Here is a 14,670-nt window from a genome sequence, read left to right on the forward strand (position 1 = left end):
GAGATGGCTCTAAGCGTTGGTTGTCATGTCAAATCTCTGTTTAAAAGTGACTCTAAGAGTTGGTTGCTTGTCATTTCAAAGATGTGAATAGAGCTAAAACCAACCATTTTCCAAATTACTTGTAAAAATAAACAATCCAACATTTTCAAGAAAGGCATGGATGCCAGTCACTGTCATACTTCCATTGACACGAAAATCTCAATTACCAGTGTCATGAAGAAGAAAGAGTGACCCAATGCCATGCATGGGATTAAATCATACATTTTTTTTTCTATAAAAACGCTGTTTTCCCACCAAACTCCGAAATATCAGCAAGCAACACAAGTACCAGACAACTGAATCTCTTCAATCGTCTGTGACGCTAGTGCATCGTCCACCGTACTCCCTCCTTTCTCCTTCAACCTCTGCGATTCAGTTCTACTATTGGAGGTCCGCTACTGAATCTTTCTTCGTTCCACTCAGTGGTTTTTCTGTTTGGTTTCCGAGAATATTGAGGAAGTTTTGGTTTTTTTTTTAAAAAAAAGGAACTTGGAAGCCTTGCATTTTATTGTTTTCTTTCTGGTGTTTGGTTCCTCGGAAAGTCTACAAGTCAACGTAGTTAAGCTGGCGTTTGAACCAAAACAGGGGAAAATGTGAGCACTGAATAGTTTTTTTTCCTCTTTCCTTCTCCTCGAGTTTCATGATCGGGAAGCGCAGCTTAAAGCTTCGATTGGAAATTGGTTTCTTAAGTAAATATTTGCTAGTTTGATTTAAGCGGATTGAAATTTTGTTTCTTAGGATTTAAACCGAGAACTCTTCCAGCGATTGATTATTATTTGTATATTGCATTCGGTTGAAGATTCAGAACTATTGAAGAACTATGGTTCCATAGCCATTGAGTGTTGGTTGATTTGACACTTGATATTTGTTTTTGAACTTGAATCGTATGTGTTCTTTTAATGATTTAGTTTTGCTTTTGATAATTCTTTTTTGATGAATTTTAATTTGTCATTTCTGCTTATAGCTTATGTTAGTGTTCAATCATGGCCAGGTCTACAGGTGTTCTTTTATTAGATGGCGGCAATACTGGCTTCACACAGCTGCTATTGCCGCAATGTGGAGTTGATGAATCAAGGAAGAGCAGTAGAGAATCTCGGTTTCTCAAGCTCAATTTCTTCTCAGAATTTCTCAAAGTTTGAGAGGCCCACATGTCATCTGCCTATGGCTGATAAATCCTTTAGATTTCAAGTAGAGATGCGAAAGAGTGAATCTCCCGTGAGCTTAGGTACAAATGGACGAGCTACTAAAATGGTTCCCACGAGTGAGATAGCGAAAAACAGAACCCCGCCCACCAAAAAAGTAGAAATAGTGAATGGCTCAAGCCGGGTTGTTAATGGAGCAAGCATAGTGAAGAGAGATACTGCAACTGCCCTGGTTAAGGCACAAAAAAGTAAAGAATCTAGAGATCTCCCACCAATGGAGGAGCTAAAGGTTCTGCCCTCTGATGAAGGTTTCAGCTGGGCCAATGAAAATTATAATTCCTGGCAGAGGTCTATAGATGTTTGGTCCTTTGTTATTTCTCTACGTCTTCGCATTCTGTTGGACAATGCAAAATGGGCATATTTAGGAGGTTTTACAGAAGATAAGCAGGTGAGTTTTGTTAATCCATTATGGCTGTGATCTTTTGCAGCTTGTTAAATTCCTAACCATGGTTGGATAATAGAGATCTATTTCACTTGCTGCTTAATTATGTCTACTATGCCCATTCTTCCATTTATTTCTGGGTTATGTTGATTCATAATATTTAGTTTACTTTTTTCACTCATAAAATTCTTTCTCATTCAGAAAAACAGAAGCCGTAAAACTGCCTCATGGTTGCGGGAACGCGTTCTGCAACTTGGTCCAACTTTTATCAAATTTGGGCAGTTATCCTCAACAAGGTCAGATCTGTTTCCAAGAGAGTTTGTGGATGAGCTTGCCAAGTTGCAGGTATCCCTTTGTTGTGGGCTCTGTTTTCTTGCATTCATCTACTTCTGGATGTGGATTCCCTAGCGTATATGTAATTTTGTCCTTCACAATAAGCATGTTGGCTTATAATTTTATGAACGTCTCAGGATAGGGTACCTGCTTTTTCATCAAAAAAAGCAAGAGACTTAATTGAGAGTGAACTGGGAGCTTCAATTGAAATATTGTTCAAGGAGTTTGAAGACCAGCCAATTGCTGCAGCTAGTCTTGGTCAGGTGTTTGCTCTGTGTTTGTTTATATTCCATTCTGTTTTGGTCCAACCTTGGAGAATTATGAAATGTTTGTTCATTCTATCTTGACCTTATGAAGCTTAAAGGATATTATTTTGCCATGTGGTATGATATCAAGAACAACCTCAGAGAGAAACTTTTTCATACAACAAAAGGAAAAAATTATTCAAGTTGTAAATGAAAAAGAAAAAACTAATACTAATAGAGGGTAGAAAGTTGTAAACTCCATGGCTAGAGCAATGAAGGAGAACATCTACAAGCTGATGGTTGCATATAAGTGCTGAATGATGAAGTTAGACTCTTGATAATTTGAACTGACCGATAATCTTGGATATTACTATTTCCTTCTTGCAATTTTTTGTCCCTTCTGCCGATTTGAATTTTGAAGAGTCCTTTTAGGTGCATCGGGCTGTCCTACATAATGGAGAGAAAGTTGTTGTGAAAGTTCAGAGGCCTGGTCTCAAGAAACTTTTTGACATCGACCTACGTAAGTGATGCACACTTTTATCATTCTCCTATCGTTATCTTGTGGCTGTTTTTGATAATGAAATATTCAAATAGTCTATTTCTCACTGCATTGGAAGCTCACCATCATTTGGCTAGTATAGTTTTGTTTCATATGGACATGCAGTTGACTCCAATTCCATCTCTCCCATTCATTTGCTTTCCTCAAATAGTTGGACTTGGTTCATGGCATCATGGATAATTAGTCAAAAGCCTATTACCATTTAACTGATGATCGTTTTTAGATGTTGAGAAAGCATAAAACTGACTAGATGACCTGCTATTATATTTTCTGCCAGATGGAACTTTGAGGTTCCTAAATTGCAATTCAATAATTTTGGTTAGTTTACTCAAAATTGATCCTTCCTTCCAGGAAATTTAAAGCTAATTGCAGAGTATTTTCAGAGAAGTGAAACCTTTAGTGGAGCAACAAGAGATTGGATTGGTATATATGAAGAATGTGCTACGTAAGTACAAAGCATCTATCAGTCATTTTGTGTGTTTCTTTGGTAAGAATAGTTTTACATGCTGCAAATGTGTAGTTCTGCTGGTAACATTTTATCATGAAAATGTTGCCCTCTATCCATAGAGTGTGTTCAAAGTTTTATGAGCTGCAAGGTTATGGTTGCTGCTGCTCACTCTTGTATTTATTTGGCTTCAGGCTTTTGTATCAAGAAATTGATTATATGAATGAAGGGAAGAATGCTGATAGATTCCGCAGGGATTTTCGAAATGTAAAGTGGGTTCGAGTACCTGTATGTTTCCATCTACAAAACCTCATGATTGTTGATGCTCATTTTCTTTCATTTCTTTCTCGGATTTTTTATTATTATTATAATCTTGTTATCGTGTAATTGAGTTGTGTACAGAGCAATTATTCTGTTCTTTTAAGTCTTTCTGATCCTTATTTTGAACCTTTTCTTTCCTCTTTGTAGCTGGTGTTTTGGGATTATACTGCCACAAAGGTATTGACCTTGGAGTATGTTCCAGGTTTCAGTCTTAACTCATGATTTTAAGGGCTACAGAATTGATTTATTGTAGTAGTAGTTGATTTGATGTTTCTTTTTTTAACAGGCATTAAGATAAATCGGCGGGATATGCTAGATGCACAGGGTTTTAATCGTTCTCGTATTTCATCACACGCTATTGAAGCATACTTAATTCAGGTTAAGGGCCATCTCCTGTCTGATTTTGATCAAACCTGAACCTTGTTACTAGTTCCTCGTGATATACCTTGTGTAGATTATATGCACAAAGAAAAGTATGAGTTCCCTAATGACCCTCATGCATTTAAGCTATTGTTTGATGAATATTTCACTTACACTTTCTCTATGACTGAATAATTCTCTCCGGATTTGCTCATATATTAGATACTAAAAATGGGTTTCTTTCATGCTGATCCTCATCCTGGAAACCTTGCCATTGATGTGGATGAAACGATTATCTACTATGACTTTGGTATGATGGGAGAAATCAAATCTTTCACACAGGAGAGATTGCTTGAACTTTTCTATGCAATTTATGAAAAAGATGCAAAAAAGGTTTGCTTTTACTTTCTCAATATTGATTTTTTTTTTTTCATTTTTTGATTATATTAACATGATAATCAGTGCTCTAAGTTGATTGGAATTGCATCCCTCCATTCACTCATTATGATATCCCTTGTTTGATCCTGTCTCTTTCTCTTCTCTTCTTCATTATCCCATCCTTAAAATACTGTCAGCCTGGATGAATTGGGCTTAAACTGGCAAGCTGATATGTGCAGGTTATGCAAAGTCTTACAGATCTTGAAGCACTGCAACCCACAGGAGACTTGTCATCAGTATGTCATCTTCATACTGTATATACCTATAAATGTCAGGATGAGAGTCCAGCGCTCAATTTCATCATCTTCTAGTGATAAATAGGTTTTCTAGGCATTCATTCGCCCATCTCTGAAAGTTTTTTCTATTCTGTTCCTAGGTGAGGAGATCAGTGCAATTTTTCTTGGACAATTTGTTAAGTCAGACGCCAGATCAGCCGCAGACTTTAGCTGCAATTGGTGAGGTATGCAAATATTTGTCTAAAAACTGAATAATCATGTGAGCTCCTATTTGAAACAATTAATTTTTTCGTAGTGCACAGGCAAAGACATGTGATCATTCAAACTTCTCATGCTTCCATAACTGGTAAAATGCCATTAGGCATAAAGGGGTCTCTGCTGGATCATTCATCATTGAAAACCACGAGAAGAATTTGCAATATAAGATATAGTTGGATTGACCAAAAATTGATTATGATAATTCTTATCAGAAGGTCATCAGACTCTTGCATTGGAGGAAAGTGCATTATCAATTATTGTCTCTTAGGTATCAAGTGGTAGAATAAAAAAGAATGAGGGCAGAAGACAATATCCTAGTAGCTTTTTGTGCTTTCAAGTAATGGATGTTAGGTCCTTTAACTATTCTTTGTATTCTTATTACTACTTCAGGATTTGTTTGCTATAGCCACAGATCAGCCAATCCGTTTTCCATCTACCATCACCTTTGTTCTAAAGGCATTTTCAACACTGGAAGGTGCTCTCTCTCTCTCTCTCTCTCTCTCTCTCTCTCTCTCCTGCACACATACAAATACATGCTCCCATAGCTTCATTTCCAAATAGAAAGTCACCAAATACCACTTCTCCTCATAATAGATTTCGATGCCACCTGTTCAGAAACTCCACTGTCATCTTTAAGTTTCTCTAAGTACGCTTACATAAGTGTGTAGATATGTGCGCATGCGCATATGTTTATGTTCTATGAGTAGATGAGCACACTGATCCTGATTGAATTTCTCACTTCTGAATGTGACTTTTCTTGTAGGAATTGGCTACTCACTTGATCCAGATTTTTCCTTTGTGAAGATTGCTGCACCTTATGCACAGGTTCCATTCATTTCCCTAATAATTTTATGCATCTTTTTTCCTTACGTGCTTCTCTAATGCTTTTAGTTTAGCTCTAATGATTCACACCGTATACAGGAGCTTTTAGATATACGACAGCAGCAGCGAACTGGACCACAATTTGTGCAGGAGATAAGGAAACAAGCAGACGATGTATTCTACTCTCTTCCCTTCCCACTTCAGTTCCTTCTGAAAATTGATGTTTCTTCCTTCCACATTCTGCGACACAATATGATACACATTATCAAAAGACTAAAATTCCCCCTATGAACATGTTCAGGCCAGAACCTACACCATGTCCATGCCATACAGTGTCCAGAGGATAGAAGAATTTGTGAAACAACTTGAATCAGGAGACCTGAAACTTCGAGTTCGAGTACTTGAGGTAGTCATCCACTAAATATTTTAGAAGAAATAATTACCCTTTTTTGAGACTTTGTGGGAAGTTCTCAAGAGTGACTGTTCTTGAGAGCTCAAACCCTTATGAGATGAACTCAACATTATTTTGGTTTGGGATTGAAAACAGTCTGAAAGAGCAGCTCGGAAGGCAACCATACTACAGATGGCTACCATGTACACAGTTTTAGGAGGTACCCTGCTAAGCCTTGGCGTCACATTAAGCAATCAAGGCAGTCAAGTTATCGCAAATGGTTCGTATGTTGGTGCAGGTAAACTGGTTTTAACCCCAAAAACTCACACTCAAATATTTCTTCCTCTTGCCTCTAGACATTTTCAAGTTTGCCTTCACAACTTCCCTGTGGCTGAAATATCTGGTTTTGTTGAAATGCAGGTGTTTTCTTGGTATTGTTTATTAGGTCCATGCAAAGGGTGAAAAGGCTAGATAAATTTGAGAAGATGATATGATTTTCAATCCTGGAACTCATGGACAGTCTGTCTTAGTTGTTAAATAATTTAATGTCCAATTCTTGGACATATAATTGTCCCAAAATTTTCAGATTTGCATACAGGAGCTGTATACACTACATGTAGGAAATGATTCAAGATGAAAAAATTCATGCAACTGAAATCCAAATCTGTACGATTCTATACAATGTGCATCATAAATAGAACTTGAGATCGATGGAATAAATGAGCAACTTTGATTTCTTTTTTCATTATTATTGCATTCTCCCTTTTTTTGGGTTATGGACAAGGAAATTAACAACCCTAATTCAAAACAAACAGTTTCAGAGAAAACTTAAAAGACGCTGTTGCAAACTTGTGTCATGGTCAAGAACAGCCCAGAGATCTATACATGATGTTCAAAGGAATGGATGACCATCTTTTGAGCTTGTGTCATGGCAAGGGGAGCCTAGAGATCTATACATAACAAACAAAGGAGTGTATCTAGCCTAATTTGTCAGTATCTCAAAGGATTTCTTTGAATATAACAGCAAAGCCTTCTGCTACCTTTCATGATTCAAAAGCTTGAATTGGCCTCAAAATGGCCAGGAAGATTCTTGTCTTTTGGGTGCCAGCAACTGGGGAGTTTATTGGTCCATTCAAACCTGTAAAATATAATTATATCGGTTTTAAGCCAATGGTTTGCACATGCAACAATTATCAAAAGAAAATTTTTATGGGAAAATCAGAATTGGTTATCTTACCCTTCCAACCCTTCAATTTGCCATTCCTCGGTTGTAAGCATCCACCATTATCGAGGCAGAAAATTTTGAAACAGCTGTTTGGTGGGAAATAGAGTAGTGGCATCAATTACAACCTGCTAACTTCATTGATGAGGGTTGTTCTTCATGCCTCTGCTCGTCAGTGAGGTTAAATGATCAGATATGAAGCAGCAGAAAGAGATCAATCAAAGTGTTTGAAATCAGGGTTGATCCCAATCAGAAAACACCTAAGCCATTTGCTTTAAGAGATTGTCAGAATCCTCAGAATTTGCACCATTTTGGTTTCCATCAACCAAGTCACCTAAACTAGTTGTGTTTGAAACCCATCCAAATTTCACCATGCTTCGCAAAACCTCTGCAGCTTCATCCATGTTCCCTGCTATTTGAAAGCCTCGAGCTATGACGCTACATGTGGGAAGACCGAGCCTAAATCCACTCTCTCCTATTTCATTAAGCAATTTCAACACTTCAAAAAATTCTTCTTTCTTGCATAGGGCTTGTATTAAAGCATCATATGCAGCTACACTCATTGGCATACCTTTCACCAATATCTCATCCTTCAACTTACAGGCTTCCATCACATTCCCTTCTCTACAATAAGCATCAATCATTACATAATAGGTCATTTTATCAGGTTCAATTCCCTTTGCCACCATCTCTTCAAACAGGGCAGAAACCTCTGACATGTTCCCTATGTTGTGGTAACCATGTAAGAGTGAAGTGTAAGTTTTGGCAGTTGGCATCACATTCCTTTCCTGCATTTCAAGCCAGAGTCGTTTTGCTTCCCCCATCATTCCTGCCTTGCAATTATGATCAATCAGGGATGTGTACGTGACATGATTAGGAATGAACTGTTTTTCTATCATTTCTTCCAACAGGTGGTTAGCTTCTTGCAGCTTCCCACTCTTGCAATACCCCTCAATTAATGTATTGAAAGAGACAGTGGAGGCAAAACCTTTTTCCAACATTTCTTGAAATAAATCCAAAGCTTTCTCAAATTTTTCTTCCTTGCAGCAAAAGTTGAGAATGACATTGTATATGAAAGCATCTGGTGGGACTCCCCTTAACAGCATCTCTTCTAGTAACTGAAATGCCGCAGTGGGGTTCTTAGATTTGCAATAACCATCTACCATTGCAGCATATGTTACACAGTTGGGTGTCAAACCTCTGCCCTCAATGTCATCAAACAAGTTCTTAGCTCTCTCAATTTCACCAGCCTTACATAGCCCATCAATCAAGATATTGTAAGTAACAATATCTGGATTAATGCCTTTTATGCACATCTCTTCAAGAAGTTGTGAAGCCTTATCAACATTTCCCTGTTTACAAGAACCAGAGATGAGGGAGTTGTAAGTGAAAGCATTAGGAAGCAGACCCTTCTCCTGGAGTTCAGAGAAGATCCCAAAAGCTTCATGCATTTTTCCATTCCTTGAGAGACCATGGATGAGCACACTGTAAGTTTGAACATCTTGTAGAACACGTCGTGAAAGAATAAATCTAAATACTGAGAAGGCTTCTGTCACATTTCCCTCTTTGCAGTGCCCTTCTATCAAGGCCGTGTAAATTCCAACATTTGGCAGCACGCCACAACTCAGCATTTCATTGAAGTACCTGTCTGCAATTTCCATCTCCCCTGCCTTACTATATCCATCTATAAATGCTCCATACGTATGAGCATTTGGCCTCAATCTTCTTTCCAACATTTCCATCAAGTAAGTCCTTGCTTCTTCCATTCTTTTGGCTTTGCAGAAACCAATTATAAGAGAGTTGTAGCAAAATACATCTGGCAGAATTCCTTGCTCCCTCATTCTCTCCAAAATCATTCTTGACTCTTCAACTCTACCTTCCTTGGCGTGAGCTGTCATAAGAGTTGTGTACACAACGGCATTTGGTTTCAAACCATTCATAACCATTTCCCGCAAAATAGCATTGGTTCCTTGGAGGTTTCCACATCGGCATAGACCATTAATTATCACACTATAAGTCAACACTGTCGGTGCCAGTTTTCTCTTCTTCATCTCATCCAGTAATTCAAAAGCACGAGCCATGTTCTGCCCTCGGCAGTGCCCTTCAATCAATAGACTATAAGTTTGGGAATCAGGTTCCACACCCTTTTCCATCATCTCTTGCATGATTTCTAATGCCTTCTCCATCTTACCAGCCTTACAAACCCCATTAAGAAGCGTGTTCCATATGATTAAATTTGCCTCAATACCACAAGCGACCATCTCATCCTTAATCCTAAAAGCCTGTTCTATATCACCCTGTCTCATGAACCCATCAATCAAAGCATTATAGGTGATTGGTTCTGGCTTCAGACCCACATCGATCATCTCCAATAACATTAATTTTGCCTCTCTTGATCTCTTTTCCATGCAAAAACCATTAATAAGGATATCATAAGTATAAAGATCAGGGACCAAGCCCTTGTCAACCATAGATCTCTTGAGCTCAATAGCTTCATCAAGAAGCCGTGCTCGACACAAGCCACCGATAATGACATTGTAGGTAACCAAATTGGGACTACAACCCTTTTCTCCCATCTCCAGAAGTACTCTTTTTGCATCTTTAACATTTCCAACCTTACAGTGAGCACTAATCATATTAGTGTAAGTATACACATCGGGCAATACCTTATGCGCACACATCCCATCAAAAACCTTCCAAAACAACTCCACCTTATTACCCTTCAACAAGTCTCCCAATAATGAATTGCAGCTCAACAAACTGGGCCTAAATTCGAAATTTTTAGGACCCAAGAACACATTAACAGCTTCAACCAAAAATCCCATTTTCCTATAAGAATCCATCAACATATCAAAAATCACAGAATTGGGTGACCCATTACAGCTTCTATAACATTTAACAATTGAACCCAAAACAGCCAATGGGGAGTCAGAATTTCTTATGATACATTTAATCAAATCGCTTGCAGGCCCATACCAGTTAGAGTTGCATAGATTAACAGCAAGGGCTGACAACACATCCAAGTCTTGTTGGGCAGTACTAGTACCCATTTTGTGTTGGGACCAGTAGAAGAAATTGAGGAGGCGTTTGGGGTCACCCACCTGGTTTTGAAGAATAACGGAGCGAATTATATCCGTGTTTAGCTTCTTGGGTATGTCTGAAGATTCCATGAGGGCTTGCCAGTTGTGGGAGTTGAGCAGGGTGGTGATTTCTCGTACTGAATCTTCGTTTTGGGTGAGAGCTTGTGAGGACGAAAAGCTCGCAGCTTTGTGAGAAATGGGTCTGGGCTTCGCCATGAAAGATCGGCATGTGAGCCTCCACATCTTGGGAAAACGGCTATGTTAGGGTTCAACAAAGAAGGGAAACAGGGAAAGAGAAGATTGAGAGAAATTTCGAAGAAGTTGTGTGATTGTGAATAAACCAAATCCTAGGCCATGAATCTGTGATTTTCCAAAACCCTAACCCTTGGCCATAAATCTCAAATTCTCACTTCCATGTCTCTGCTATTTGTTGTTGTTTGGCCTTTGTTTTTTTTTTTTTCCTCATTAAATTATGAAAAAAAAAAAAAAAAAGTAAGTTAAAATACATGCTCATAAATTCATAATTTTACTTTATTTTAAAATTTTACTTTTATTGCAATTGGTCCAAATTATTGAAACTGCAAATATAGTTTTTAAAACAATAAAAATAAAATAAAGATCTCTTACCATAAAACCTATATTTGGTTTTTGGCTGCGTAATTCAATTTTATTTTATTTATTTTTTAATTTTATATAAAAATTAAATAATTTAAATATATATAAATTTTTAATAATTTTAATTATATTTAATTCTCTCTTATATTTTTTATAATAAATTAAATATAAAAAATTATTTTTAGAATATTATTTTCCATTCCCAAGTATCTTTCTTAACCCAAATATAGTATAAAAACATATATCTTCTTTATGTATATAGAGTGACAAAATTTGATACAATTCATTAATACAACTCAAATTGGATATGTTTTTGAGTCAAATTTGTGTTGTTCTATATAACTTATTTAATAAATAGATAATTTTTAAATCAACTTGCATGATATGAATTTGACATGAATCGAATCATTTAATAATTTAAATTATTAACTTGTCTGGTCTTGGGTTTGCTCCCCAATGATCACCCGTTCGAGCCCCCTCAGGGCCACTGCAGGTTTTTACTCGGTCGTTAACTTCAGGGTCTCGTGGATTAGTCGAGGTGTGCGTAAACTGGCCCAGACATCCACGATTATTAAATATAAAAAAAAATTATTTAACTCATATTTGACTTACTTTAAATTTGTTTTTAAATAATTTGGTCAATTGAACAGTATACATGTTTAGTTGAAACATCAATCATATAAACTTCTAATTCAATCTTATTATTGAATAGAAGAACCGTATTATTGAATGAATTACACTACTAATTGTATATTATTTGGGTTTATGTTTTCGATACAATTATTATTCATTTTGGATTTGGATTAACGTATGAAATATATTATTTAGATTTTAATATGACACAAACACAGATTCACCAACATGAATTCATCCCTACTCATACATTTAATCATAATTCAAAACTTTTTTTTTCCTACAGCATAAGTTGAAAGCATAAGTGATTAATATTACAATGAAACAAATAATTAAACTAATGAATTTGTTATATTATTTAATATAAAAAAATTAAATTATTTTCAAATCCAAACAATTTTTTATTTTTTATTTTTACTTGTTGTAGACGTCAAAAAATTTGTAATTTATGTGTGCATTTATAGATTTTAGATGAGAAAATATGAATTGTATCGTAATTTAAAAATATTGGATTTTTTTTTTCTTTGATTTGAATGGGATGAACTCAATAATTGTTGATAAACAAATCTCAAAGATCGCGGAACCGATAACATGCTTAGGCCTTAGGGTATGAATATTTGCAGAGTGGAGGATTATGAAATATTCTAAGATAAAAGGAGATTATGACATTGCATCAAGTAAAATTTTTCATGGTTATGTTTGATTGTTATACCATAAAGTATTACATCGAATGAGATATGTTACGATATAATTATATCTAGTTTGTAAAGAAATAAAACAAATAAATATAAACCTTAATATTTTTAAAATAAAAATTATATTGCACCATAATATTTACTAATAAAAAAAGCATGAAATCTCTCATATATTATGATTTAGATAATAATTTTTATTTTTTTTTATCAATATTGTTAATGATTAAAATATTTTAAATTTCAAAATAAAAATATTATATTACATTGTTAATTAGATGTTATATAAATGATAGATATATTAATACAATTTTATGGTATATTTTATAAATATTTTTTAAAAACAAATTTCTATTAAATAAAAATTTAATTTTTTTAAATAAAAATTACTTGTTTTAAAAAGTGTAAATCTATGATTTGTGGGTGTTTGATTTAAGATGAAATGCAATAAATGATAAAATGATTTGATCAACTTAATATAGGATAATATATGTGTGGACCTCATATTTTGCACGATGTGTTACCACTCGATGACGTGACTTGTTTTTTTATTTATTTGGTGAAATTTTGATTTTTTTTTTTTTTTTTTTTAAAGACATGAAGTCGCCACTTATTTTTATTTTATTTTTTTTTAAGGGAAAACAAAATAAAAAAAAAAAAAAACCCTAAGTGTAACTCATTATTTGGAAAAGATAGTTTATGGAAAATCAAAGTCGGGTCCAAGGGTCAGGTCACCTATTGGGAAGGTATGGTGGTGAGTCATAGCAACCCTTTAAGTCCTAAAAAATGGATCTCTATTAAATAAGGTGAGGCAAGTGTAACAATTGATAAAAAAAGTCAATTAATACCAAGAGATAGTCATGCATGGAGAATAAACAAAGTGGGAGTAAGATTATACCTTAGTAGCAAATAATAATGCACTATCATGAAACGGGATTAGTGCACAATCATGAATACAAAATATACCGCATGTGTTACAAAACAGAGTAAGAAATCCTCAATGACAATTATGTATTTCACTCAAATCATTTTTAAAGAAAATATCTCAAATGTTGGGCCCTCACCAAAGCCCAATTGATTTTGCATGAATTGATTCCACAAATTCTATTATTTTGGAATTATGAAAATTGCATTCATGCTTATTAAAAATCGAGAAAATCAAAAATTATTTGTAGATTAAAGAAAATTTGTGAAGGTGCTTGCTTGGAAGAAAACGACAGCAAATTTATTAAAAAATGGGATTTTTGGTGATCCTAATCCTTAAAGAGGGAAGGAAAATTGAGGACTTAAAATTATTTGGAAAAACGAGGTGGTGTGAAAAATATTTCGAAAACCAGAATGGGATTAAAATTATTAGATAAACTGGAGTTTTGAAAATTATTTGAAAACTAGAGTTTTGAAAATCAAAATTTGACCAGAGTTTTGAAAATTATCTGAAAAATGGAGTTCTAAAAATTATTTGAAATTGGAATTTTGAATATTAGAGTTTTGAAAATTAAATTTGAAAATTGGAGTCCCAAAAATTATTTGAAAATTGAAGTTTTGAGAATTAAATTTAAAAATTAGAGTTTTGAAAATTAGGGTTTTGAAAATTAATTTTTTAACATCAAAAGCCAAAGAATTAAGAGGATGACGGGCACGTGTACTTCAGGGTGGTACACTGAAAGGTGGCCATGCATGAGTAGGGCTTGATGGAGAGGTAGGTGGCGTGCATTACTATGTCAATTACCCATTCTATCTTCTTTAATTGACAACCACACAGAACAACATTTGATTGATTAAGTGGAAATCTGTACCCACTGAACTCCGTAGTTTCCTTGGAAATCTCACCTAATTTTCTTTTCCCGACTACTTCTCGACATTGGTATTCTTATCAATAGATTCACTGAGAGAGGATGCATTTTGCTCTAATCCGCTAATCCCAGCATGTTATTCACATATGTGCAAAGATTTAGCACATTTGGACATATGTTTTTCCATCCGTGTGCAGGTTCAGGAGGTGGTTCCCAATTAGTTGCACCAGCTTGTTGCCAGTCAATGCTCTTTGTGGAATCTGATTGGAAGATGAGCTAGTCTCAAACTTCCTAAACATTCGTCAGACTTCCAACTGAGACTACATATCAACTCCATCGTTGCAAAGCAATGACTTCAATTTTGGGTACCCACGTAACTTAGTTAGAATGAAGGGTTTTTTTCATTCTTCTTTGGAGATATATTGAGTGGCAGTTTTCATGGTGGTGGAACTCATATGTTGTAGGTGAACGGGATGGCTCCAATTCAACTTTGTCATTTTAAGGCCCTTCTGAGTATGGTCCCGAGTGACTTGTAATTCACCAATTTCCGTTTTCGAAGTGAAAGAGAAGCTACTGAAATGCGGCCGCTTCTGCTGGTAGTTTA

The 14,670-nt window shown here is 35.4% G+C and overlaps 2 protein-coding genes across 3 annotated transcripts; one reads left to right on the plus strand and one right to left on the minus strand.

Annotated features, from left to right (window-relative positions):
- Positions 1-280: 280 nt before the first annotated feature.
- On the plus strand, positions 281-6,776 carry LOC100263071 (protein ACTIVITY OF BC1 COMPLEX KINASE 7, chloroplastic). Of its 2 annotated transcripts, XM_002266274.5 has the most exons (18): positions 281-429; positions 1,031-1,629; positions 1,825-1,968; positions 2,094-2,219; positions 2,634-2,721; positions 3,112-3,205; positions 3,400-3,493; positions 3,674-3,728; positions 3,813-3,904; positions 4,109-4,279; positions 4,504-4,560; positions 4,701-4,784; positions 5,209-5,293; positions 5,582-5,643; positions 5,740-5,814; positions 5,942-6,046; positions 6,188-6,329; positions 6,452-6,776. In XM_002266274.5, the coding sequence occupies exons 2-18, from the start codon at positions 1,054-1,056 to the stop codon at positions 6,523-6,525; spliced, it is 2,124 nt and encodes a 707-aa protein (XP_002266310.1). In that variant the 5' UTR covers positions 281-429; positions 1,031-1,053; the 3' UTR covers positions 6,526-6,776. The 2 variants fall into 2 exon arrangements, with proteins under 2 accessions (XP_002266310.1, XP_059596972.1); XM_059740989.1 differs by lacking the exon at positions 4,109-4,279 and having other exon boundaries at positions 282-429.
- On the minus strand, positions 6,748-10,776 carry LOC100245882 (pentatricopeptide repeat-containing protein At5g61990, mitochondrial). The gene is made up of 2 exons (XM_002267911.5): positions 7,269-10,776; positions 6,748-7,169 (listed from the first exon to the last, which is right to left on the minus strand). The coding sequence occupies exon 1, from the start codon at positions 10,574-10,576 to the stop codon at positions 7,514-7,516; it is 3,063 nt and encodes a 1,020-aa protein (XP_002267947.3). The 5' UTR covers positions 10,577-10,776; the 3' UTR covers positions 6,748-7,169; positions 7,269-7,513.
- Positions 10,777-14,670: the final 3,894 nt, after the last annotated feature.

This window comes from Vitis vinifera, chromosome 12, assembly GCF_030704535.1.
Source record: "Vitis vinifera cultivar Pinot Noir 40024 chromosome 12, ASM3070453v1".
Classification (NCBI taxonomy): domain Eukaryota; kingdom Viridiplantae; phylum Streptophyta; class Magnoliopsida; order Vitales; family Vitaceae; genus Vitis; species Vitis vinifera.